At 44.5% G+C, this 27,077-nt stretch overlaps 1 protein-coding gene across 4 annotated transcripts in view; it reads right to left on the bottom strand.

The window, feature by feature from the left end:
* Positions 1 to 1,270: 1,270 nt before the first annotated feature.
* Positions 1,271 to 27,077, bottom strand: part of ALS2CL (ALS2 C-terminal like) — a 47,868-nt gene continuing 22,061 nt past the window's right edge. For 3 of the 4 annotated variants that reach the window (XM_087732021.1, XM_009475322.2, XM_087732011.1), the window contains exons 4-26: positions 26,071 to 26,136; positions 25,156 to 25,321; positions 24,580 to 24,708; positions 24,127 to 24,246; positions 22,241 to 22,317; positions 21,784 to 21,850; positions 20,860 to 21,056; positions 17,483 to 17,548; positions 16,577 to 16,675; positions 14,792 to 14,950; positions 14,376 to 14,487; positions 12,725 to 12,802; positions 11,056 to 11,183; positions 9,610 to 9,783; positions 8,937 to 9,030; positions 8,192 to 8,349; positions 6,647 to 6,715; positions 5,487 to 5,660; positions 4,570 to 4,612; positions 4,065 to 4,126; positions 2,819 to 2,968; positions 1,699 to 1,795; positions 1,271 to 1,408 (exon numbers count right to left, since the gene is read on the bottom strand). In XM_087732021.1, the coding sequence (XP_087588147.1) occupies positions 1,337 to 1,408; positions 1,699 to 1,795; positions 2,819 to 2,968; positions 4,065 to 4,126; positions 4,570 to 4,612; positions 5,487 to 5,660; positions 6,647 to 6,715; positions 8,192 to 8,349; positions 8,937 to 9,030; positions 9,610 to 9,783; positions 11,056 to 11,183; positions 12,725 to 12,802; positions 14,376 to 14,487; positions 14,792 to 14,950; positions 16,577 to 16,675; positions 17,483 to 17,548; positions 20,860 to 21,056; positions 21,784 to 21,850; positions 22,241 to 22,317; positions 24,127 to 24,246; positions 24,580 to 24,708; positions 25,156 to 25,321; positions 26,071 to 26,136 (2,557 nt within the window). In that variant the 3' untranslated portion in view covers positions 1,271 to 1,336. The other variant, XM_087732036.1, reaches the window with a different exon arrangement.

A 27,077-nucleotide genomic window follows, 5' to 3' on the forward strand; every position in this document is an offset into this window, starting at 1 on the left:
AGGTTAAAGAGAGGAAAGCAAATTCTCAAATGCCTGAAGATTGGAATAAGAAATGCAAGCCTGGAATCGCTCTTAAAAATTCAACAGCTTTATTTAAATACAAAGTTACTGTAAAACATACGTTATGATACTCTCATACCAATATATTAACTATTGTAATCAGTGTACTATTTATTAAAGCATAACACTTGTGATAAACAGGAGGAAACAGCCTGTAGATTTTTGTTTTGTTTTCCTGAAGTCACAGACCTGGACAATTTAAAGTCAAACTGTAAATAAAAAAAAGGGAGGTTAAAATCTAGTTCAAAAGAGCTTTTGCTCTAACTATGCAACTCAGACATGACTATTTTTGTCTGATAGGAACAGGATACCAAATATCCATTTGCCTTTTATAAAGGCAGCATAAAACCCAGCCCAGTTCTAATCTGATTTGCACCCCCACTGGCGTCCGTGGGTGATCTGTCAGCACGAATCTGTGCACCTAGGAAAACCAGTGTTTTTGCAGCTCTGTCAGTGCAGAAGGCCAGGTGGGTTTAGGTTTTGTCTCACCAGGTTTTGAGGTTTCTCACCCCAGGACAACGTATGTCCTTTCTATTAGGCACACATGAACCCCTGCAGAACTAAAAAGCAGCACTAGCATGTTCAAGGTGCAAGTGTGATATCCCTGAGATTTAACAGCAGTCTGCAGAGTAAAAATATACACTTTTAAGTATCATAAAACAAAGAAGTTAGTGAATAGCAGCTTTACAATGCAATGGAGAGGTACTGAGTTTGGCATAGGTAGGAAGAGGAATGGAGAAACCTTCCTCTTCGGGATCCCGGAAAAGCCGCCTCACTCCAGGAACAGGTTGTTCAGGAGCACGGAGATGGCCTCTCCTGTCCATGCCACATTTCTGCCAACCAGAAACAGTCCCACCAAAACAGTTCTTGTGGTTTCACCTAACTGCTTGCTATAAAATAACCTCCCTTGTGTCAGTTCACCAGTGCAAAATGAACACAGCATCTGAGAGAACAGTTAAACGAGGTTTCGAGGCAAATTGCTATTTGCAGGAAAGTGAAATAAAACTACAGGGCAAAAGAAACCTTGGCCACTTTCCGCAAAGAGATTCCCAAACACAAGCTGAGGTTGCTTATTGAAGGCTTTTAGCCCACAGCATCCATGTCTGTGCTTTACCATCACAGCGAGTCCAAGAGAAACCCAGCAAGAAACCCTCATCTGATAAATAACGGTTCATCTTCTTTTAAAGGCAGCCAGGGCAGCTTGATTGCTTCTTCATCCAACAGTGTTTGGTCGAGAAAGTGCAGCAGGGAGGAGGCTCCCTTCGGGTCCTTGGGCTCAGGAGCTGTGAGGCACGTGGTAGTTCTCTCTTTGGTGCAGCCTCATCCTCTGGATGTGTTCGTAGCATGACTGGGCAAGGAACAGAGCAAGCCATTAAGGAGACGTTTTGGAACTTTGGGCCAAAATCTGTTCTCTCGCACACAAAGTGAAGCCATGCTGCCCCACAGGCTTTAAAAAGATTAAATCTGCACATTATAAATTAAAGCTAAACACATTCTCTAGACTAGAAGGAAAATAACCCGTGCTAGGCATAAAAACAGCCCTCTAAAATTAAGTGAGAGTATAATGCATCAGTGGCTCCGCTACTCAAGAAAGGCTAATGCGGGTCGCGACTGTCACTGTTAAAAACCTTTCCTTACCTCCAGTGCTGTTAACAGAAAGTCGTACAGTCCTCCTTTATTGGCGGGGTCCATCAAGTCTCTGATCAGATGGATTTCAGCTCCCAGGTGCTGTATTCTAGGAAAAACAAAAAAATGTCACAACCAGAAGAAATCTCTAGGCACTGGTGATTGTGGGCATATGTTTGAAATCAGATTATGGAGAGAGGGAGGCACGGCTCTGGAAGTCCATTGCTGATTCCTTGTACATCACCTTGATCTACTGGAGACTGAGTCCTTGAGGTATCTGGCATGACTGGATCTCAGCAAAAATGCTCAATTACAAGAAACTTTCAACTCCCCCATTTTTCACAGTCTCTCTTATTCCCCTCCTCTCTCATCTACAGTCAAGAAAGCTGCCTAGCAAACAAACCTGTATCATCCAACATGACTGCAGGGGAAAAAAAAAAAAAAAAAAAAGCAAGCTTCTGGATTTCATGGCCCCAGGTTTAAACATTTCACTCTTTTTTGGAGACCAAGCATATCCAGGCAGTCAGTCAAGGATTTTGACTCAAATTTGCCAGGAAAAAAAAGTATAGTTTCATTCTACTAGATGTAAGCAGGTTCCTGCAGTTCCACTGAAAGCAGCACACACAGAGCCTCTTTGGCAGAACTGTTTTACATTTACAGTCATTCCTACACAGGAAAAGTCTAATTACGAGATGGTCAGTATTCAAGAACTTCCTAGGCTCTGAACTGAATCACAGTGCCCCATTGAGAATGGAAAATGGAAGATGTATGATAAATATAGACAATGCCTTGAAGGCATCAACAATTGGCCTTCAAAGGCTTCATGTTCCTATTTTCTGCAGTAATCTGAGATGCAGGTAAGACTGCATTTCCCATGACAACCCTGAACTATCCTCTTGGGTAAGAGATGGACACTCAGGAAGTCCCTCGCCACTTTACATCACGGCCAACACCATCACACCACATCACAAACAGCAGCACACAGAAACCCCAATACAGCTGAGGAAAAAGCACGTTGAAACACAAACCCCAGCTTTTCATTTAAACTATTTGGCCTGGAAACGTGGCTGTTCTTTCTCTGATTGAGGTATCCCACAACAACGGGACTGGGAAATTAAAAGCTTCCACTTACTTTGCTCGGGATACAACATACATCAGTAGCGGCAACAGGTCATCCATGGGGAGCCTGTAGTCCTTCTCCACCACCCGGGACACTGTGCTCTCTATCTCCTCATATGTCTTCTGGAGGATCACCAGCTTTTCCCAGGGATCCACCGTGGTGCTGTCAGTGTGAGAACAGCAATGTCAAAGATGCTTCCACTACACAGCTAGAGATAAAGCAGCAGAACTAAAAAAAACCAAAACCCTCAGAGCAGACCGTCATGCTACAAAAAAAGTCTGTCAGTCATCTCAAATGGCTGCACCAAAAAGGGGTCAACAAGGTTATGCCAGGAGGCACCACTAGGGTGTAACATCATCTAGATGGACCTTGAGTCTTCCCGAGTCCTGAGTATGATGACCTGCTCACCCTCGTGTCAGTCTTTCATTTTCAACAGGACTAACCTGAATCACAGTCCCTCAAATAAAAGCTAGAGTATGAGATTAATCACTTTGGGTAGTTCTATCAAGATATTGCTCCTGCGAGGGACTAATAACAGTTGTCACATCTATAAGATTGTTTTTTTTCTGCCCATAATGCCCCGCCAAGGTACACGCAGCCTGTGCTGCCTTCCCCAGAAGAGAAGTCACGTTGGCTTTCATAAGGAAGCTCTCACCAGGCCTAGTGTACTTACGAACTTGAGAGCTCCTGTCTGATGGATCCCACAACACTTTCCTGCTCCCCTTTATCTTCTTTCCCACTCATTACTTCAGCACCATCCCCTAGGGTGGACTTCAAGCCAACAAATCAAGATGAGCTTCTTAAATTGAGCTCTGCTTTGCTACATTAACATCTTGGCATGCCATACTGGATGGATAATCCTCATGTCGCTCCGTGTGTCCAGAGCAATGGGGACTATCATGACCAGGCAGTCACAGCCAGGGCCAATTTGCCGTGCACATGAGTGAACTCCATTTCATCAAAGTCAGATTTTGTGTAGGAATGTCTCCGCAAAATTAAGGGGAGAGATTTGCCAGGGGAGGGTTGCATTTTAACACACTAGATATCGTCTTGACATTTTGGGGGGAAAAAATAGTTTTGTAGAAGTTCCTTTTTCTTTTCATCTGAAATAATATCACAAACAACTTTTCTTTAAATTATCTTGCAGACTGACCCAGATATGCTTTTGTAAACAGGCATAAATTTACAGCATTTCCCAGAATACAGAAAATCCCCATCAGCTCTTGTTGTCAGTCAGAGGTTATGGATGGTGACTTACATCAGCTTCTGCAAACACTCTGTGGCAGACAGGAAACACTTGTCTTTGATAAGGGACCGCCTCTGAAAGGGAGACAAAGAGTTGCGCCTCTGTAAGAGCATCTCTCCGAGAGCCACCACATGGCTCCTCAGCGCTGGACCCAAAATAAGCATGTTTACTGCCCATAAAGGAGGGAAAAATAAAGCTGTTGTAGACAGTCCCACTCTGAACACGCTTAGATGTCTACAGTCCCACTCTGAACACAGATGTCTTTGAAATGCCACCGAGCAGAGCATTACAAAGCAACCCTATGCAGAGCTCATATTCCTCATATTCCCATCCATGGAAATTCATATGCAGGAGCTACAGATCATAACTAATCAATACATGTCATGTAGCTCTGATTTCTGAGTACAGTCTGCCCTGTGGTTACGTAGGTGAAGCTCTATCATTAGCCAGCACCAACATGTAGCCCCAATGCCATCTCACTAACACACCAAAGCTAGCTCTTAGCGTTATTTCTTACCTGGTTAGTTGTCAGGGTCAAATCTTTCAGAGGCCAGAGGTGTCTGAAAGGAGATTACAGAGAGAAGCTTTAGAAGGCAGATGTCCGTCTCTTAACTCCACCCTAAGTCAGTTTTGACTGTTTTTATCTCCTCATTCAAGGCGATGCTAAAGTCTTGGGAGGTGCACGAGGCTGAGTTTGCTCCTCTTGTTACACTGCTACAGGAAGGAATAATAGCTTAGACTCATTAACCTGAGTGTAGGCCTCATTTTACTCACAGATGCTCCTGTAATAATCAATGGAGAGTTTTGCACTTCCAGATTCAATTCCTGTCACTGAGCCTAGACTGAATCAAATTGCCAAACTGAGACTCTGGGTCTCTACCCTGCTTAAGTCCTTGAGCTGCAGATGATGCTGCATTAAAAAAGCTGACATGCCTCTTGAGTCTGAGTCGTTGGTCCTCACATATCACTTCCAGAGATGGATCTAGCTGCAGGAATGGATGAAGGAAACACCTGGCTCCACAGCCTTTCCCCTGTCTTGAGACTGTGTGCCTACATTGTTACAGCAGATACCATTGGATGGACTATAGCCATTTCTAAGACACATTTTTAAACTCTGTCTGATTGGTCCTGAGTTGGAGCGAACCATTTGTTTGGTGAGCTAGAAAACAAGATTTTTGCTACATAAAAATGAAAATTAGTAGAGATAAGAGCAGCTTTCCACTAGTCAATGTTGTCCTGCCAGACAGTATTGCAGGCACTCCACGACACGACTTCTTCTGGCAGCCTAGGAAAAACTTCAGTGCTACAACCAATGATGGACCCAGGAACAGGTTATATGTCCCTTCCTCCTGTGCCATCAGAGCTTTCCCTGGCTGCTACCTTCCCAGCTGGTATCATGGGGTTGCATCCTGAGATGAAAAAAATGTCACTTACTTCTGCACATCCAGAAACTCAAGCAGCTTGATGTCAGGAAATAGACTTAGGTCCATGATCCCTTGGCAGTAGAGTTCATCCTCTCTTTCATGATAGAGCATGTAGAGCATGAAAAGCTCAGGGTAGAAGCAAGGCAAGATCAGCGGCAGGACCACACTGCATGCCTTCTGGTCACTACGGCAGAGAAAAGCAAAGCAGAGTCCTACATTGAGACCTGTAACTGTGATATTACCGAGAGCCACACAGCACACAATGGCAAAGGTAGCTTCTGAGACTGCAAGGTGTTCTCCTCTCCTTCCTCCACCTTTCAATGTCACAGTTCGACAGTAGTGACCCATATAACACACTCATGCGTGTGCCCACAAGCTGAAGATGCAAGTGCATCTTATGCTGTAAGACAGGGTACTGTTTCTCCACAAGATCTCTTTAGTCACTGGGAAAAACCTGGAGCACCAGAGACCTATCTCAGTTGTTCTAAGCTGTTTCAGTAGAGCACTTGTTATTTCTTAAGGGACAAAGACCAAATAAAGTCAGATAAAGCCCTTTTCCAGCTGCACCAACCTCTTGGCTTCATTCAGCCCACGTGGGGATGGCTGCAGATTACAGCATAGAGAAATCCAGACCAAATGGGGACAGCTGAACAAAGATACTTCTTCCCACCCCCAAAAACCCTAAGCCTGGGTCTCCCACAATTATTCCTACCTTCTTATTCTAGGAACACCATGTCTTCTACCTCCTCTGCCACATTTCCCACACTGCACTCCCTATTTCCAGGCCTGCCTTTCCCTCAGTGCTGGTATGGAAGGCACCATCCCCACAATGAACAAGTTCCTGCGACTCATGCAAAGCACATGGTAGTGCTGGGACCTCTATCTCGCACTCAACCATGCTACTGCATAGTAGCTGGTGTGGGTAATCTTGCAAGGCTGTGTACCACACACACCTCCAACTCACCACTCCATGCTGCTACAGAATGTGCTTAGAAGAAGTTGCTTTCATGCTTCAAGCAGAACTACTGAAAGCTTTGCACTCAGAAAGAAGTGTGGGCACTAAACCTGACTCAAATGGACAAATACAATCAGTTCAGCACTTAACATATTTTAGAAGACACCTCGTACGTCCAAGCAGCTTAAAATTAAACAACCAGTGGTGACACATACCTTGTATCTCCATCCACACCCTTCGCAGGCAGTTGGCCTTTCTGTTCCAGTGCCAGATGGAGCAAACCCCTAGAAGAGGAGCAGAACCAAGGTTTAGTTCCCTCCTTCCTTTTTTTAAGGGTAACTTGTTATTCACAACTGAGGAGCTCAGCTGTCCCAGAGTCAAGTAGGATATTAGTAAAGCTCTCTGTAATCCTTGCAGTGTTGTTTCGGTATTCAAGTGTCACTATTTGAGGGCTTTCTCCATTACCAGCAGAAGCCGCCAGGAATGAATAAGTGTTTCAAAAATCTCCATAGCTTCTGAAGAGTAGGGTGGTCACTCTGGAGATCCTAACTGTGGTCTGCATTGAGCTTCCCACTCAAGGGTTATGAGGTTTCAGGACCTGTCACGCCAACCAATTCTCTAATCCATCTATGAACATAAGAAGATGTTCATACTCTGAAAAAGTAGCTTGGGTTTGTCTTGATGTTTCCAAGCCAAAACTTCATAATCTTAAAATGGGGATTAGGGAGAGATTGCCTTTTTTTTTTGCTGTAGAAGTATCAGCCTAGGAAACTTAGCCAGGGCACAGCAGAGAAAGGTGGGTTTCCCTCCTCCCACTGCATTGGAAAGGTCTTGAGACATGAGGCAAGCTTTCCAAGATATGCACTGAACTCCGAAGCACCTTCACGTGAACCAATGCTCAGGTTGTCAGCCCTGTTGTACTGTTTATGAACACAGCTCAGATGAACTGAATCAAATCTGACTTGTTCCCACCAGCTGTACTGCTGATGACTGCTCCGGGACAGACAACCCCTCATCACAGAGCTGGCAGCCTTCCTCAAGCACACAAGGCTACACTGATAACAACAGCTCTTTTATCCAGCCTCTTACTTTTAAGGCATTACCACCCTGAGTGCAGCTAGAGGCAGAGTTCCTCACTTCTGCCTACTGTGGCATTTCTTGCATCTTCTCCTAAAACATATTCAAACAGCAACAGGACCCCAGTCATGCCTTTGATCCAGTCCTTAATTACCCATGGGCACAACCACGCAACTGAACCACCTCACTTTAGAGTCACTACCCACATCAGCAACCCTCAACAACGTGCTTACACTGCATGTTCTTAACTCCTGCTGAGTTGAGGCAGGTTAAGCTTAAGCTATTTTTCATTCAAACATAGATATCGAACACCACTGTTGTGTGCTCTGATATACTTTGCTGTTCTTGTTACTTAGTGAGGTTTCTTGCTCATATTTGTGCTTGTCTAAATGAAGTCTTATTATGGGCAACAGCTCATTGAGCTGCCAGCACTCAGTAAGATTTAGTCACATGAAAGGCCCTGGCTCATGTACTGAGCAATGCGCATAATAAAGGTTTCCTTGGTCCATATGACCTTAGTTATTGCAAATAACTCTTTACCTGGCACCATTCTGAAGCAACTCTCCCAAGAAATATGCTGTGAAATAAAGCAGCTCTGCCACCTGAAAAAATGACCCCAATGGTTTACTCCACAATCCCTCTATGCTCATACCCATTGGAAGGACTCAGCATGCTTGACTTACTGGTAAAACTCCCATATTTTCTTTGCATAGTACTTGACTTCCTCTTGTGCCATAGTCAGCAAGTGTCTGTTGGCCCCAATCCCAGAATACGTTGCCTGAAAAGCTATCATCAAGGCCTTCAGCAGCTTTCCCAGTGGGTGCAGGGAAGACTTCAATGCCTGCATGATAGAGGAAAATTAAATTTTACAAGTCAGCCCTTGCCGTTAGTAGAGAATAACACTGAAAGGCCACCCAACCTTCTCTTGTCAGCAAAGGAGAACAAGCCTGGAGGTAATCAACTATAATTTTGGTCTATTTTTGCTGCCACAAGCCCATTCTTCTCCAATTATCAGGCAGAAATATGCTTAGTAGAACCTGCTGTCCTGATGAGATTTGCTGTGATATTCAAGAGAGAGCAAAGGGTGCTTCAGGGAAAGGCTGGCTGAACAAAAAACAACCACCAAGAGTGCATGGAGGTTTATTAATCATTTCCAGCAGTTGGTTATTCCCTGACACAGTTTGAGAACTGAGAGTGAAGCTTTATCATCACTTTCTGGACTGTATAGCTGCACACAAAATGAGTGCCCAAAAAGCATGAAGGATAACCCTCTCCTTTACAAGCATAGGTATTCAAACATCATTTAGAGAAGACTCTTGAAGTCAATGGCAATGTTATATATGTGCTAACAGAAAGCAACAGAAAGTTGCTACAACCTGTGTCCGTGCCTGGTGGACAGAGGTGGATCATTATGGTTTTAAACTTTACCTTCTCTAAATAACTCTGTTGTGACTCCAGCCCCTGGTGCTGGACAAGCTCCTCAAGAATATCTTCTATCTTCCAGGATACATCCTCAGTCCCCCTGAAGAATGAGAGGTGAGGAAGGAAGACCACACAGTGAAGCACTGGGATAAATCCCAAGTGGTATCGCAGGTGGATACCAAGAGGGCAATAAGACTATTAGAACAAATGAATTTTTCTCTACCCTTTTCACTGGAATTGCCCCACTGACTTACAACACCTGCGATTACCTAAATTCATCACCTTCGGTCCCCCTTACAACCAGCCTGGGTTGCATCCTGCACATGCTCGTCTTATCTATTTTAGATATTTTCTTAAGAGGAGAGGAGTTTGCTCTGCATCAGCTGATGATGTCAGCTAGGTCTCCCTCAAATAGAAGAGGAGCCAGCAATGACTGGGTCATGTGCAGATGCTTACATTTAATCAAATGAATCCCATCCAAGTTTTCACTTATAAGACTCAGTCTCAACAGCACAACCTTAAATTCAGGCTTAAAATTCATCCCTCTATCTCATGAGCACGAACAACTGGATAATGTTTGGGTTCATAACTTCAACGCATGGCAGACCCTAATGTAAACCACTATGCTCTCTACACAAATGGGCTCCTCTGTTGCAATGAGGGCACGCGATACTCATACCTTTGGCAGAAGAGGTACTCCTGAGATTTCCGCAGCTCCTTGCTCGTTTGTATGTGGAACCCCGTGAAAGACTCCTCCGTTTCTTCTTTGCAGCCAGAATGGATGAACTCCAGGAACTGGTCATAGATTCCCTTCCATCTCTTCTCTACTGGGAACTCCTTGAGGCCCAGCTGACTGCACAACATAACGTGGCATTAGGCTTTTCTGCATCCCTCCTCAATTATTTCAGACTTCACCTTCAAATATGGAAGGTTCTCCAGAATCAGATTTTAACACAAGAACTACAGGAACAGAGAAAGATGGCAGCACCTAACTGGTAATTCAATGAAAAGCAACTCAAGTTTATTGTCCTGACAACGAGGTACTTTGGGTGAAGAAAAATTCCTTGTGCATGGAACATCAATAATCTGAATCTTTGCTGGTGAATTGATCACAGGCTTTCTGCTCCACTTGTGGATGTTTCTAAATATAGACTATTTATTTCAACTGAAAGCCTGCAGAAAACACTGATAGCAAGATGACAGTTGAGCAACCACCACCAGTAGTTATTGCTGTCTGAAAAGCATAGGAAGCAGGAGCTGTTTCTGCAATGTAGATACTCTGATGGACTGGAAATGTTTTGAGGAGGAAAGAAGAGGAAATTGAACTGGGTTTTGCAAGAGGAATTCCCCTCCGGGGACAGGCAGCTGTCTTTCCCACTGGGACTCCCTCATTTGGGTTAACTGGCTGAACTCAGGTCCTCCAGCCTGGCAACCAGAGCATCCCTTTGCAGGGATCAGCCCTGAGGATAAGAGTCTATATCAAAGGATGTGGCTGGATAGCTTCAGCTCAGTTACTCCTGCCCTGCATTCGCACCACTGCCTGCCCAAGCAGCATCAGTGCTCTGTGAAGCTTTGATCTTGGCTCCACAGCCTTCCTCCACATAATGCACTACCCAATCCAAGCTCTTCAGAGCTTCATGTGCTGTGCTTCACTTCTTGATTTTTGGTACCTTTCCTACCTCTACAATATCAGCTGGTAATATTCATGTAGTAGCACAGAGGGAATGAAAAGGAGCAAGTGATGCATTTTAGTAGCCCAGCTTTGCCTGTATAGCTTCAGACCTGTCTGTGTGCATACACAGAAACTCGTGTGTGCGCACACACGTGCACAAATCACTGAAAATGTTAAGCCTCCAAAACTCTCTCCAGTCGGAGGATGGGAGTACCTCTGGGTGGATGGTGGCAGGATGGGAGTAGAACATCTGTTTTCTGCTTCCTATGTGGCATTAAGATTAAATGACAAACTGTGCTCTCCTTTCCTCCTTCTCTCCTTGCATATAAACCAGTTTTTAGATCAACTCTTTCAGCAAGGACTGCCTTGATCCCTGTAGGGATTGATCCAATACTCCTCTAAGTAGAGTCAAAATAGAAGCCATGACCCAAGAAGTCAGCTCTTGTTGCTTACGCTTTGGTTATCCTGTCATCCAGCTGCTCGTTCGATGTGTTCAGGATGCCATGCGTCTGAAGGCCTTGGCCCGATTTGTTAGTAAAGGTTCCCTCCAAAGTGAAGCCATTGGCAAATGACAGCTTTCCCTGCAATGGAGAAATAAAGGGTTATTCTGCCAAGATCTCATTAGAGAGAGGAAACAAGCTGGACCGAGATCTCAAATTCTCTTTTCAACAGAGCCAGCTCCTGAAACGGTGACTAAGAACAACTTCCAGCATGGAGGTGCACATTTTCAGCATCCAAAGCAATAGTGCCATGAAGGTAGCAGTCACTGGAGACAACACATCCTTGCTATTGAATGACACTCATAGGATTCTGGAGGGGAAAGACTGTCACAATCGCAGAGTAAAACATTTGCATTATGCTTATATATAAATACCCAATATCTTCTTTGAGTTATAAAATTTTCTGGCTTAAATTTGACAATAGTTATTTCTAACCTAGAGTGAACACATGAAACTTCAATTTCTCCTCTGTTTTTCTTCTGCTTGTTAAAACCACAAGCAAGTTTGGCCTCACAGGTAGGAGGAATCATATGATATTCACCATAAATGCTTTCAAAACGTTTGCTGCTACCAAGACAAACTTTAAACTCTCCGAGGCAAATACAGAAGACATGCAGTAGCTTGACTCAAACTTACAGGTTTTAATTAAATCAAATCCAAAGCCAAACAATATCGTAACTAGTCTGGCTTTGAATACGAGCTTGAAATCCTCATTGCTAATAGCAGGAGGCACTCCATCTTTAGATAAAGAAGAGATTTTTCTAGACTAATCGCTCACACTAAACATTAATTTTGGAGGAAGCAGTATCTAAGCACTATAATCAATCTTTGCAAAATCCACCCCGAGTCTTCTGGCTGAAGAAGATGATGACAAACTCTTCCTCCCATGAGAAATCAGTAAATGACAGGGCTCATTTGCAGTTGTTACCAAGTGCCTATCTTGGCATCCACTCAGTCTGATATAACCACACGTTTCCTGTCAGACTCATCATGGATTTCCGTAACAAGCCAGGGGACTCGTTTTCCCTGCAACAGGGTGCTTTATGAATACTTTGACCAGATACTTCTGTTAAAGATCAACCACAAAATGTTGAATGTGTCAGCAGAGAGTCCAGATTGCAAAATTAAGCTTCCAAGATCCCTCAGCTACGTTAGCATCCTGGTTACGTTAGCGTAGGGCTGGTGCTGCAGCTCCATTTGGTTTATACATTGTTTCCTGTGTTCCCAACCACTACAAAGGCTAAAATATTTGTTCTAAGAATACAATAGCATCCCAACTGCAGCTGCGAAGCACAGCCAAAAATGTCCCACAAACAACAAAAAAACCCAAATCCTCAATGTGAATAAAAAGAGTAAAAACCAAAACAATGCACAAAGCCCCCGGCTACTTGAAGTGTCTCAGCTGCAGCCTTCTTTCTGTGAAGGAGACTGATAATAGGAGGGGAAAGAAAAGAAGAGAAAAAAAAAACCACACAAAAAAAAAAATCACCAACAGGGAAAGGTTATTCTCTAGGAGGCTTGGGGAAGTGGAGCAGGAGGGTATGAACTTTGAAGATGAATCCATCAGCCCTTCTGGAAAGCAAGCAGCTGTACAGAAAGGCTGAGATGAAGGAAGTGCTCACCTTTCCAACAAACATTAGATCTTCTGTGAAATTCCCTTCGTAGACAGAGTCATCTTCCAAGAGCAGAATCCCAGAACCCTTCATTTGAAAGCAGAACTAGTGAATTCATGACATTAACTTCCCACCTACTCAAGTTCATCTAGAAACAGCCACTGGCTTAGAATATTTATGGGCTGCCGATTCTGAAACCTTTTTGAAAGCCCAAAATAGCATTGCAATGCTCAAGAGAAAAGGAAGGAGGTGCTCTAGAGGTAACCCATTAGGCATCACTGCACAGAGGTGAAGTACTGGGTAGTCAGGAGGTTTTAAACAATACTATTACAATCCTTTCCCTAGAAGAAGGAACAAAAGGCAGGCTCCTGTTCTAAGAACAGTCACCAAGAATTGCCATATGGGTCAAACTTGTGGTCCTCCCAATCCTATGACCTTTACGTCATTGTAGCCAATTGTGTCATTCTGTGATTGCAGCCAATTGTGTCATTCTTTGCAAGACGATTAAGAAAAGAAAGGAGGGCAGCTGTTATGTAGAATTAGCTTTGTCCCTTTGCTGTGCAATCAATGTGGCTTTAATGAGCTGCTCCTAAGCATTCCTAAAATGGCTCATTCCATTACCTCCTGACTCCCATGGCTGCTTACAATAGCACACATTTCATAGAATCATAGAATCATTTAAGCTGGAAAAGACCTTTAAGAAGGAGCACCAAGATACAGAACAGACACAGGATAATTCATGCCAATGGGGGAAGATTCTTCTTGTTGGGGCTTAGCCCATAGTTTGGGCCTGAAGGTTTATATGTACCCATACCAGCCAGAAAATGTGGTCACTTTCAGAGCTGCAACACATTTTCCGCTGGAATGGTTTTCTTGATGGAAAGCGTCTTTTCTGGCAAAAATAAAAGGTTTCCAAGGGAAGCTTCTTGGCCACACCAATTTTCCACTAGGAAAACTGAAGTGACTGCTCCCCACTCGGAAGCCTTGTGAAGTTAAAGGAGCCTTTAGCAGCTGGCAGGCCAAAAGGCAGCTTTATTTTGCTTCCCTGCAGATGGAGTTTTTATGGAAAGCCCTTCCAACAAAGTTTCCATGCTAAACATTTTGTCCTAATTTGGTGAGTGGGGAAGGGGTTGTTTGTTTTTTTAAGTGCTTATTTTTCATGAGAAGAAGTGCTTTTTTTTCCAAGCCAGTTCTAGCAATGCCAATCACTTTTGCTTTCCCCACCAACATCTAAACTTTCAATGAACTGGACAGCCAACTTGTCACAGGTAAGCTCACAGTAGAAAGGTAAAGACTTAGTGATCTTGAAGATAGATATAGATATATCATATATAACTGTACAGCACTTCACATATGAGTTCTGGTCTATAATTGTGACCTGATAGTCAGTCGAACAGCCAGACCTACAATGTGTCTTAGCATGAGCAAGAAGTGACATTCTCACATCTAGCTCCTACCTGCACCTCAGGAAGGTAAGAAACAAGACTTCCTCTAGGCCTTGTTCTTCAAAAACATTATTGTGGTAAAATATCAATGCTTAATTTTTCTTGCTTTCTATTTTCCCTCAAAGATTAATTATGAAGTGAAATCTTAATCTTGCCCTTGATGGGGAATTCCATGTCCCACTGACCTAGAGAGTCCACTGAAACTGGGTACTCACCACCATTTTATCAGCATGAAATGTTCTTTGATAGCAGACACCCGACTGGGTTACTACAATGCCTTGTCCATGTTTGTGATCATCAAGCCATGTCCCTATGTATCTCTCCCCTCTGGAATGCAACAGAAAACAAATTATGTTTTTTCCCCATTTTGTTGTATCTTAGTCAATTTGATGTATCACTTGCTGAGGCTAGTTTTACCTGATATAATGCTCTATGCAGCAAAAGTGCCAGATGTACTGCAAAAACTCAATTCATATAATGCTTCCCCAGGAGTTCAAGCCTTATAGCAGACGTTGAACACATCCCCCCTCCATCCCCAAGTCCCCCCATCAAAACATGAACCTTTACCCCACCAACAGAGGGACAACACCATCGGGCACCTAAAGCCAGCTCTGATCTGTACCACCTTTACCTATCTTTGTCTTCCCAGACTCCATATCCATTCTTCTTGTCATTTTCCCACTGTCCTGTGTATTTAAATGGATGCTCAGCTGAGAGATTCTCCAGTATCCCAAACCCTTGACGCACATTGTCTTTGAAGTAACCTTTGTAGACCATATCATTCCCATACCTGCAGGGAGAGACAGACAGACAGAATTTAAGACTGTGACTATTTGATAGTTACTACTGGCGTAGGAAGCCAGGAAAGTGAGTAAATTAGGCTCATCTGCCTGCTAAACATTCCAAAAGTTTGACTGATAGATCTAGAGCCTGTAGTTATTCACTATTAGGAAGACACATCGCCCAAGATAGTCACTCCACAGTTAGCTTTCAGTGTTATCTAAGGACACAACACTTAGGCTTGCAATTGTCCTGGGAGAGGCCACTCAGTCCTTGACCTCTCACCAGCCAGGTCACAGTGACCACTGGTTAATCCAGAGTGGGAGTAGATCAGATCAAGCAGGAATCCAGATCTGCCTTCACCTTTCTACTCTCACCAACCACCCCTCCTCCTGGGCTTATCCCCCTGAGAAGAGTTCCCCTTAGCTCTGTCCATGCTGGCCAGATCTTCACTGCTACAACAAAGAAAGCACTTACGCTAAGCAGAGTTATCATCTATAATTATCAATGTGCTCTCACATTTGACACCAGCGACACTAGTGCAGCACTGCTCAGTTGGCTCCAAGTTCCCTAGAGACTTCTGCATGTCCTGTACTCTGAGTTTGATTCATAAGGAGCACAACAAGCGGGTTGTAGGAAGGCAGATAGCCTATCCCATAACAAGCAGCTGGAAAGCTGGGCAGCATGCTTTCCTCTGCCACAGTTGGCTTGCTGAGAGCAGGGGTAAGTATGTGCAGTAACAACGGGCAGTCCAGTCTTCACACTGGCCAACCCATTTGGCTATAAGCCACGTGTGACCTAAGCAAGAACGAGGATGCTGTTGTGCTCACTGCTGCATAAACCAAGCAAGCTGGCCCTGTCCACTTAACCCTGTAGGATGCAAATAAAACCAGTTTATACCTACAACCTGCTGAGCAGGCCTCCACTGCCATTTCTGGCCTTCTAAATGGAAGGCAGACAGTGGGTAAAGCAGGGACGCCACCACATGCCCACAATACAGTGCTTTATAGACTGGGCTCCATCCAAATTCCCAGCAGCGCTTTGAGACACAGGTGTGCAAATGACTGTTTCCAGAAGCATTTTGATGAGAAAAGAGAAAACCTTGGACTCAATTTCTTAAGTTAAGCTCTGGGTTTAAGCTCAGAATTTGAATGAGCGAAAAACGCCAACTGGGGGAACCAGCCCCCTTCAGCAGTTCAGGATAACAGTTATTGACTCCCAGACCAACAATCCCATCCATCACCAAGGAGCTACTCTACAAGATTTAGTCCAGATAGCATGGCCAGGGGAGATGGAGAGCCGTTCGCTCCATCAAGTCTGTCCGGGGCTGATGGCACGCCATGCGCTCTCTGCTCTGCAACCACAAGCATGACTGCAAAATTATATCCTCACCTACGGGGCACAGAGAACGCTATGTCAGGTACAATGGTCATCGCTTGCAGAGAAGCTCTTACAGGAGAACTCAGGGCTTGTGAAGAAGCCATACTACCCATCTCCAAAGCAAAAGCTTCTGGCACCTGAATTACCTTGGGTTTTACACTGTGACTGAGCCTTCCACAGCAAGGTGGGAACATTTCACCGTTTAAACGCGTGGAGTCCCCATTTTCCCCAGAGTCCGACTTTGGGTTTTACTTACTCACAGATTCCGTAGCCTCTCATCTTGCCCTCGTACCAGTGACACTTATAGCAGTCATACCGGTCTTCAGATTGGCATGGGACAAGGCATATTCCAAACCTACAGGGTGCATACGACAGAGGTCAGCATGGGAAAAGGCGACTGTTGCACTGAATGAACTTTAAAAGTTAAGGACCTTCCAGATTCCCAAACTGATTTACATGGTTGGGATCACCTCTACCTCTGATACTACTTCTAGGTGTTGATGGACTTAATGCAAGGAAGAGCTCATCTCCTCGTGAGCTGCAGTCACAGTTTCTCATTGCTTCTTCTACAGAGCTACTTTCACTGTTGTTGGTATTTTCTCCTCTCTACTCGTTCTCCAGTTTAGGGGCTGAGTTAGACTACCAAAGCAATTGCTTTGGTCCAAACAAGAAGTTTTCTTAATCCCAACACAAAGTATTTGAGACATTTTTTCCTTTTAAAAATCGAACCTATTCTGGAACTCATGTAGAAATGAGAAATCTAGAAGTCTTACTTTCAAAAAGTTTTAGAAAAATAATGTTTGAATTTCATAGTATGATTTATTTCTCCTGAAAACTCCTCATTTAAGAGGGGTTTTTAAAGCTTATCTAAAAATAACTTTTCCAGGGTATTTCATATGAATAAATTCACCTAGATTTAGAGATCAGGGGTCAGATCCATCCTGCTGAATGGAGATGTTTGCATCTGAACAGGTCATCTGCGCATACTCCAGGTTACAACCTACTCAATCTTGAGCCAGGTGTCTAAAAAAGGTCAGATGAATTGGGCTGTAACTGTGAATACAGTCCCTCTAATAAGACACCAGTGTCCCTGTACCTCTGGGAGGTACCATTTCTTAGCTTATTTTGAAAGCAAAACACACCCTGGTTTTTTAAGGCTTACCCATGCTCCAAGCCCTCTTTGAAATCTCCAACATGGTTGCGTCCATTGCACCACTTCAGTGTCCCCCTGCAATTCGAAGTAAGCATTACACAAGGGAGATCACCAGCAACATTCACAGCTGCAACTGAAGGTATCGAGGCACAACTAGAAATAGCTAACATCAAAACATTTCCTCAGGGAACGAGACAGAGAAGTTCTCCAGGCACCTCTGGGACCTTGGCTTGCACTGTAAGGATTTAATACCATAATGTTTTCCTGCCCTGGAATGAGCGGGAATAATCCTCTTCCATGTTTCCTAATCTCAAAAAGCATTTTAGAGAGTTGCTGAGTCATCCATTTAGGACCTTGAACGTGATCCTTTTGTAATTGCAGTGCAGCATGTGATTAAGCCAGCTGAAGTTCCAGCATGGCACATTCCCTAGACAACATAATGATGCTACGGTCCAGAACTTCATTGTGCCAGGCACTATGAAAACAAGAGACAAGCACTGGCCTAAAGGGATCACATCTTTCCCTCTGTTTTGTGGGGGGGGTTGCAGAAATGATTACAGGAGTTAACAATGCAACAACGAGACTGGAACAGTCAATGCGATGGTCAAAGTATTGCGTGGTCATGCCCAGTTGTGACTGCATTTCCCTTCCTCCCCATCTCCCACTCCACCCACACCCACTCACTGTTTTGACTCTTGCATCATCCCAGACACAGCCAGCTCCCTACACATTCCTCAACCAAAGACAATAGAAGATGGTGCAGTACCAAAACCGTGACGCATTTCTTCGACTTTCACCAAGGTTGTTGCTTTAAACACCTACACAAGACAGGCTCTTTTTCTGGTATTTCCAGAGAAGCGCTCAGATTAATTTTAATTACATATCCTTTTAATTTACATATCCTTTTGCTTTGCTAGTACGAATGCTAGCAAAGGAGAGCAAACTGGATTGATTGCTGGATCGATGGGCCCAGGCCAACTGTATGAGGTTCAACAAGGCTCAGTGCCGGGTCCTGCACTTGGGTCTCAACAACCCCAGGCAATGCCACAGGCTTGGGGAAGAGTGGCTGGAGAGACACCCAGCAGAAAAGGACCTGGGGTTATTGGTCAATAGCCAGCTGAATATGAGCCAGCAGTGTGCCCAGGTGGCCAAGAGGGCCAGTGGCATCCTGGCTTGCATCAGGAACAGTGTGACCAGCAGGACCAGGGAGGTGATAGTGCCCCTGTACTAGGCACTGGTGAGGATGCACCTCGAGTGCTGTGTTCAGTTTTGGGCCCCTCACTACAAGAAGGACATCGAGGTGCTGGAGCGTGTCCAGAGGAGGGCAACAAAGTTGGTGAAGAGTCTAGAGAGCAAGTCTTACAAGGAGCAGCTGAGGGAGCTGGGGTTGTTTAGTCTGGCAAAGAAGGGGCTGAGGGGAGACCTTATTGCTCTCTACAACTGTTTGAAGGGAGGTTGTAGCGAGGTGGGGGTCGGTCTCTTCTCCCTAGTAACGAGTGATAGGACGAGAGGAAACAGCCTCAAGCTGCGCCAGAGGGAGGTTTAGGCTGGATATTAGGAAAAATTTCTTCACTGAAAGGGTAGTCAGGCACTGGAACCAGCTGCCCAGGGAAGTGGTTGAGTCCCCATCCCTGGAGGTATTTAAAAGATGGGTAGATGTGGTGATTAAGGACACGGTTTAGTCGTGAACTTGGCAGTGTTAGGTTAACAGTTGGATTCGATGATCTTAAGGGTCTTTTCCAACCTAAACGATTCTATAAACCACAGAGAATGCCTACTGCAGCCATGGGGATGGTTTAAGCTACTTCTCAGTGGGAGTATCTCCTTCCATCAGACGATGTTAGCAGGAGTACTGGGACAGAACAGTGAAGGACACAGATGTGTTTGCTGAAAAGCCCTGATTCACACTGCTGCAGCTTTCTGCTCATGTGCTTTGCCATGCCAGCATCTCACTCAGAGGTGGACAAGCCATCAAGGCTGGCTTCGCTGCTCTGTAACCTTGTATTCGTAGCAATTCCGACAGAAGAGCAATTTCAGGAGTCGGAAGGACAGCTTAGTAATTAAGCAATTAAAAGCCCAGGCATTAAAAGCACCTGAAGTCACTTGTTTCTGCTACAAATTTCCTGGGATGCCTCAGTCAAGGTACTTAATCTGAAGCACCAGAGGTATTTATTCATCTCATTTCTCCAACCCTAAGACAGGAGGAGACAAAGAGCAAGGAGAGGTGCTTGTCCCTCGGTGTCTGCACACAGGGGTTTTCAGATCTCTGTTAGGAGTGCAGGTGCTGGGGAAGGTGGGGATGATGTAAAGGACTGCCTCAGGCATAGCTCTACTCCAAACACCTATTTAATGCTATTATGAGGCAAGTCATAATCTCTTCCACAGGAGATTCAAGATTAAGCTTTTGGACATTCAGATTATTTTAAGGTTCTTTCAAACCAAGTCTCTACATCCTTTTTGCTTCAGTAGCAACTGCAAACAAACTGTAGAACTCAGGAAGTATAAAACTTCCAAATCAGCCTGTTTTGGTGTCTGAAGAGGCTGGTCATATTTCATGTTTCTTCACAAAAACAGAGACTGTGCTCTATCCTATGTGAAAGAGATTTTGGTTAGGACCATTTAACCTTTGATATACAGACCCTTCCCTTTTGGCAGAGCTCACTCTTAAACTTCAGTTGGATTTAGTGAACAGTTCTCATATTCCCAAGAAATGCATTTGAGCATCTTTTGTATTTACTGACTTTTTTTTTTTAATTTCTTTGATAATAATTTGGATATTAAAATATACTTTGATAGCACAGGATAAAACTTTTCCCTCACTTGCAAGCAAAGGGTTTTGTTGGGGTTTTTTTGGTTTTTTTTTTTTGTCATCATGACGATAAGATTTTCTGCCTCAGGCTGAGATCTTGAAAATAAACATTAGCACAAGACTAAGTCCTAATTACAGGCATAAGCCAATGCAGCACCTTCGATGTGATCATTACCACATTATTAGGGGCAGCCTCTATAATTTACTGTGTAAACCAGTATCACTAGCGAGACATCTACAATACAATAGATCACGTGGCTGGACTCATGCTTTGACCAAGCCCTGAATGCAAGCAAATGTGTCCCAACTGCCCCCTGAATCTGTCCTCGATACCAGATTTTCCTCTGGAAACAAGTGAGACAGGAACCAGAGAGGCTGGCACACCCTGGGAGATCACCAGCATACAGTCTGTAGTCCAGGCCTTCAGCATGGGATGGATCACCCCATGTCCACAGCCACTCTGTGGCATCTATACCTCCACCTGTGCATCCACTGGATCCAGGCAGTGCTACACAAAAGACAGCAGAGCCATCCTTGCATGTTCTTGCTTAGAAAAGGGGCAAAAAAGGCTCCTTACTTGCCATGCGGCTTTCCCAAGTGCCACTCGCCCTCGTAGGATGCGTTCTTGAACTTGCCCTCCAGCCTGAAGACGTAGGTGAAGATGCGGCAGGATGGGGGGTCGGTGCCTTCACCAGTCTTGCCCCACAATGGGAAATCTCGTTTCCCATTCAGCGCCTGGCGGACAGCCTGGTTCAGCTTCCACTGCCAAACAGCCTGGGGGCAGAGGAAGAGGAGTGCTGGACTAAAAAGTGAAGAAAGAAAAACAGCTCCCAAGAAGAGATACTTCAGGAGAAGCAGCAAGAAGCTGTTGGTTTCCCATCAATCCTGTGCCATACAGCTGGCTGGGCTGGTGACTTACGGCCCATCTACAGCATCAACAGGAGGTGTTATCTTGGGTCCTGCAAGTGGGATACTGCATCAATCCACAACACTTCCATGTCATTTAAGCCTGACCCTCACCACCACTAATTGGCCTTGGCACAGGACCATGCTGCTGAGACTGTACTGTCCCAAGCTCTGCAGCATATAGTACTGCCCAGGGCAGACAACTTCCAGCACCTGGATATTTTTCTTCTACCATCAACTGTCTAAGCCACCTCTGACCATCTAATGAGGTATTGGCTCCACAGAAGAAAGTGAAAAAGAAAAAAAAAAAAAAGCCACACCACTTGTTATTTTGCATTAATTAATAAGAAAAAATGGCAAAAAAAATCACAGAGGAAATGCCTCAGCTGCATTATTTAAGCAGGTGCAGATCCCACTCATCTGTATTCTGGTCAGAAAGGTAAAATCCTGATGCTTAATGAGATTTCCACTTCCACTCAGTAATCAACGTTTTGCGCCCATTACAGAGCTGCTATCCCCTCTATGCCATTCCCCTGTTTCAAGGCTCAGTACGTGGTATTTCAGGTGGAACAGAAACACACTGTCCACTGCTAACCTTCATCTGCGGGTCTTTGGCAGAGAGAAAGAACATTTCTTCTGGGGTTATAATGCGGAGTCCATACCTGTGAAGCAAAAGACATTACAGAGACTATGAAAAACACATTTCTCAGTGAGACAGCAGTTCCTGCTTTTCCCATTCCTCTTCAGAGGATAACGGTGCTTTTGCAGTCAGTTTTTCCTTCTGAAGAAGTACTCAATTAGTCAACTCATCTTTGCTCTCTACATCTGCAGCCAAAACCATTTTATTACCGATTGATTTCAAGATGTCAGCAAATACAAGCAATGCAAGCCCAAGCTGCTGTGATCCCATCGAAGAGGTGGTGCAGTTACCCATAGCCCAGAACCAATCCCACTGGGTGGAAAGGAGATCAAAGTTTTAAATTGTTGCCTCAGTTTCACAATCAAGTTGAACACGTTTTTTTTTCCTCTCCAAGTGGAAATTTTTCACTTACAGTCCTGGAGCTGATTTCTCCCTGCAGTTTTCATCTACCCACACAAGCTTCAGATCAAAACTCTGAAAGCCGTTTCCCTGGAACAAAAGGGACAAGATGTTCCTGTTATTGATGTAGACATCACACTTTGCCCCCGCTCCGTCAATCCATTGAACAGCAGAGCAAGACTGGCAGCACTGTAAATTCCCTCTTTTGTGGTCCACACATCTATCCCACACTACGATGACAGACCTCAGAGACTGAAAAAATGTAGGAGAAGGAAGAAAGTTCTTAGTTTAACACTTATAAGTGATGTTCCATAATGCCATGGCTACAACTAACAGTAACAGACCTTAGACGGCAGTTACCTCTACAAGAATTTCTTCCCTATCACATGACAACACTCTCAAATCATCCCTGGCACCCAGTATGCCCTAGTTTTATTTATGATCTGTCTAGGATTTGGACTCCAGATGGCACAGCCAATAGTGGCCCACAAGTACAACTTTTAAGGAGTCACTATTTTGATCAATAGCACACCAAACAGAAGAAATTAAAATGGTTGAAGTATTAGGTAAAGACTGCATTTAATATTACATCTCCCTTTCCTGTCTAAAGTCCAGGTGCCCACACTACAGAGCTGCTGTCTGTAAGGATGTAGCTGACCAAGGTTAGGTACTAGCACTATGGAGTTCACTGTGAGTTAATCACCGATGTATCTACCAGATTTGGGGGAACAGGAAAGGAAGGAAGATTCAGGTTCCCCAGCATCAGTGTCCTCTTGGCAGTCCCCTGCTAGCAGTCCAAGCTAACCAGTTCAATCCCAGTCCAGTTATATCTCCACAAGCCTCAATAACAGTCATAGCAACAGATGAGACATAGTGAGTGAGAACCGTTGACTGAACAGAGATGTCTACAACGTAGATATCTCTGTGTGAGCTGGTTACCCTGTGCTCTCATCCTAGTCAATGGAGTTGAGGACGTGATTCAACTCATCCTAATTTTGGCATCTAAAATAGGTCAGATGAACCACACCCAGACAGAGCATGTTTCTCTCACCTATCTATAAAGGGAGCCTGGGGGCACTTGCTTACAGCAAGATCACTACAGTGCTAAGAAATCTACAATGTAAAGTTGGATGAGATAATTGCCAACCCATTTCCTCAGGCCTAGACCCTGCAAGCTGCGTAGGACTGCCCAGCATTATCATAAAGGGTCGTGTTTGGAAGAGCCCATAGTATCTATCAGCTCACAAGGGAGTCATGTGTTTGGACACCTGAGGGGTTGGCACATGACTAAAGAGCAAGCAGGGAGAGGTGCACATGAAGAGAGCTGTGCTCGATTACAGGAGCTGTCAGTCAGAGCAAGCCAAGCTGGACTTAGTTAACATGCTGCAGAACAGCTTTGAACACGTATTTTTCATCTAGCTGTCCATGGCTGTAGACACTCCCTGTCTGCCCCACACCCAGGCCCTAAATACCTGAAATGGCCCCAAGAACACCTACAACTTCTGCGCCCATGCCACTAGCAGAGTCAACCATGAAAGATCATATTTAGTCCTGTGCATGAGTGTCTACAGTATAATATCTTTGACCCATCAGGCCCCCTTTGAATAAGCAAGGACAGAAATCAACAGATTCATACGCAGGCATGGGCTTGGGTTACTAGAAAAGTGCTTGTGGCTGGACAGTACATATTTACTGGAGAACAAGTTATGTGGACACTCCTCTATCCCTTCTTCATTAGGCTTTCTTTTGTTCTCCGGTGCAAACCACAGGTGCATGGGTCTGAGACAAGGTTTTGCCACCAGCCAAGCTCTGCTGCATTTTCAACATCAAAGGAACCTAAATTTTACTGTCTTTGATCTGTGCTGCCCTTCCAATCCCTCTGAAAGACTGAAGACTCACCTGAATTAGCACAAGGACATCATCGAAGAGCAAGATCCGGTCTGATCGATTCGTGCTGGCAGAGATGGGAAGATTTTTGCTATCTTCCAGCAGCCTCCTTTCAGGTACGCAGAGCATGTCCTGCAGAGGGAACCACAGAGGTCGAGGTGGTGGATCAAAAGCATCAAGAAACATCAGGATTTGGGAGAGGACATACAACTCAACAGTTCGTCCAGAGACTGTCTGACTCATGGCACAAGCTGACAGTGACAGCAGAACTGGACACAGGGCTCAATTTCTAAAGCACCCAGTGTCCATATAGTTTCTCCAAGGCTTCCACACTGCCCTGCTCTGTTGGCTTCCAAACCAAGCCTCAAATGCTTGATCAGTATTAAATTTCCTCCATGTGTAAGCAGAAGTGTAAGACCTCCAAAAGAGCTCCCCATCAAGCCACTTTCTATATCCATGACTCACTGTGAATTTGTAGCCCAAGGATTTCCATAAGGATTTGGTAAAACAAGCTTCATCCAGGACTTGGCTGATGAAAGACTCCAGCTTCACATATTCCTTGATGGCACTGGTAACCACGTCCTTTTCAGAGCCCTGATAAAAGAAGGCAGGGCTTGAGCAACGCTTTAGGCATGGCTGTGCAGGACATCTACTCTCTGGGCTACAGCTGCAGAAAAGTCTCAGCAGTTCTGAATTCAAAGGGGTAGTGAGAGTTAACCCTCCAACCCCATTTCCAAGGAGAGCCTCCCAAATCTAGCATTATCTCTGCCACCAGCAGAAGCATGCAACCTTAGGCCACTTACTTGACCCTTTGCAGTTCCTTTACATGATGCGTAGCTTGTACTATGCTGGAGTGGCCACTGTTTGTTGCTTCGAGACCTTCAGGTGGGCTGCACTCCACTGGTGCTGATTGTTACCACCCCAGCTGTCCCCTGGAAATCCTTTACTTCCAGCCAACTTTGGATTCAACGACACCACCACAAAGCTCTGCATAAGATTTTAGCATAAGCCAGTCAAGTAACATCACATAAAGCTTCCTACCTCCTTGAGAACCTCATTCAGCTTGGTAAGGAGCAGTATATATTGCTCGATGTGATCCCGGATAGGTTTGTGAAGAACAGTGTATAAGGCCAGTGACATGGAGGTCTCAGAAGTGAAGTCTGTGAGGAATTGTTTCAGCACTGTCTTATGATGCTTCCAGGCTTCACTGCAAGATGGTGAATCAAGACAAAGGTTCATTAATTAGTTTATCTGCAAATTGCCACTTTTCTGCCTTCCAAACTTCACGTGCTACCTCACTCCCAGAGAGGGTATAGAAAGACTTAAAAGAGCAGCAGATAATACAGTGCAAATATATTTGCACACCAAACACAGAGAAATAAGGCAATGAGGCAAACAAGAGCTCCATCCATCCCGCCTCTGGCCCAGTGGTCTTTGCAAATAGGAACCACACCCACAGATATACAGAATATAGCGTGACTTTCATGATGGCTTGCACACCAAGAGGGTGACTCAGACAAAGTGACTATGCATCTGATCATATCTAGTGCTCATGTTTTCATTTACTATTTCCATGAGACTCTGACAACATCTGGGACAAGCAGTGGAAATTTCCTGCCAGATTCCCACATCATCCTTTCTCAGGTCCCACCCCTTACCCGAATCCCCAAATTCCAAATTTACAGGCTTCCTCTCCTACAAAAGGAGTTGTGCGTGGCTACAAAGAGATGGAGAAAGATCTGTAGAGGAAACCTTTCAACAACTGCTGCAGCGGTCTCAGAAGATGGCAGGAGCAGCCAGTATGGCTGGTTCAGAGGAGAGGCAGCTGGTCTGTGAAAAGGAGATCACTGCGAGGTGCAGTGCTCAGTGCTGCTCACTCCAGTTTAGTGTCTTAACCCATAAAATATCATTGTGTTCCTATCAGCCCCTTCAATAAGCATTTTTCAGCCCACTGACCTTTTGCTTTTTGTGGCATGTTCGAAGCCGTGAACTACAACGTAGTTGGCAAAAGTGACAAAATATCTGTTGGCAAGAAAAAAAAAACAAACACACACAAGCACGAGCTGAGTTAGAGATGCACATTAGCTATGAGGTTTAAGCGATAGAGGGGGAGAAGCTCATTTGAAAATGTCATGTCAAGTCCATCTTTCCAAGGGAGGCAGAGAGAGACGTAGCTACCGTACCTCTCAGCTTGGCTCACTCCGCTTTTGTCCCCTTTGCCAGCTCCTTGGTTTAACTGCCTTGTTGACTTTTGCACTAGTATCGTTACAGGAAGTTTAAATCACCCTGACATCTAGCATAAGCAGAAGTAAACTTGCGCAGCTGCCCTGGAAAGCAAATCTACAAAGGCCGAGCTTAAGGTATCAGCTTCAGACATATGAATTTCTGTTGGCTGGCGTAAAAGTATTAGGTCTGTATTACTGACGGTGAATTCAAGTCAAGGTGTCCCACGCCAATGTACCTCATCTCACACTAGAGGGAGATCGAGCCATATTTTGCCAGCAAATACCACACTTTCTTCCAGTAGTGTTTTCAGAGAAGTCATGTATAATGTCCACACTAATTATCATTTATTACATCTTTCAGGGACATGTATTTACTGCTGATTTTCAGCCCCATGAACAGCGGCTTTGCTTCCTTCTGTATCACTCCAATAAGCATGAGACGTTGTAGGATCAGGGCTGCATGGAGTGAGTCAGTAGAGGTGGGTAGGAACCAGCTCCTTTTTTTTTTTGCATGACGCTCAACAAAAAACAGGTTTTAATTTCAAAATTAGGGGAAATTAGATCTTAAGATAAAACTTATCCTTTGTGGTATCTGAAACCTCAGCACAAGTTTTCATCTTTTGTATGACTTTTTAAGGCAAACCTGTTTTAATTCACTGAATCAGTTCCCAAATGAACAACACACACTGGTCCAAACCCCATTCACATAAAGGCAAAACTTGTTGTGCATCACTTTCT

The sequence above is a fragment of the Nipponia nippon genome, unplaced genomic scaffold, assembly GCF_047370975.1.
Source record: "Nipponia nippon isolate SJK-2023a ecotype South Korea unplaced genomic scaffold, ASM4737097v1 scaffold_1, whole genome shotgun sequence".
NCBI classification, from domain to species: Eukaryota; Metazoa; Chordata; class Aves; order Pelecaniformes; family Threskiornithidae; genus Nipponia; species Nipponia nippon.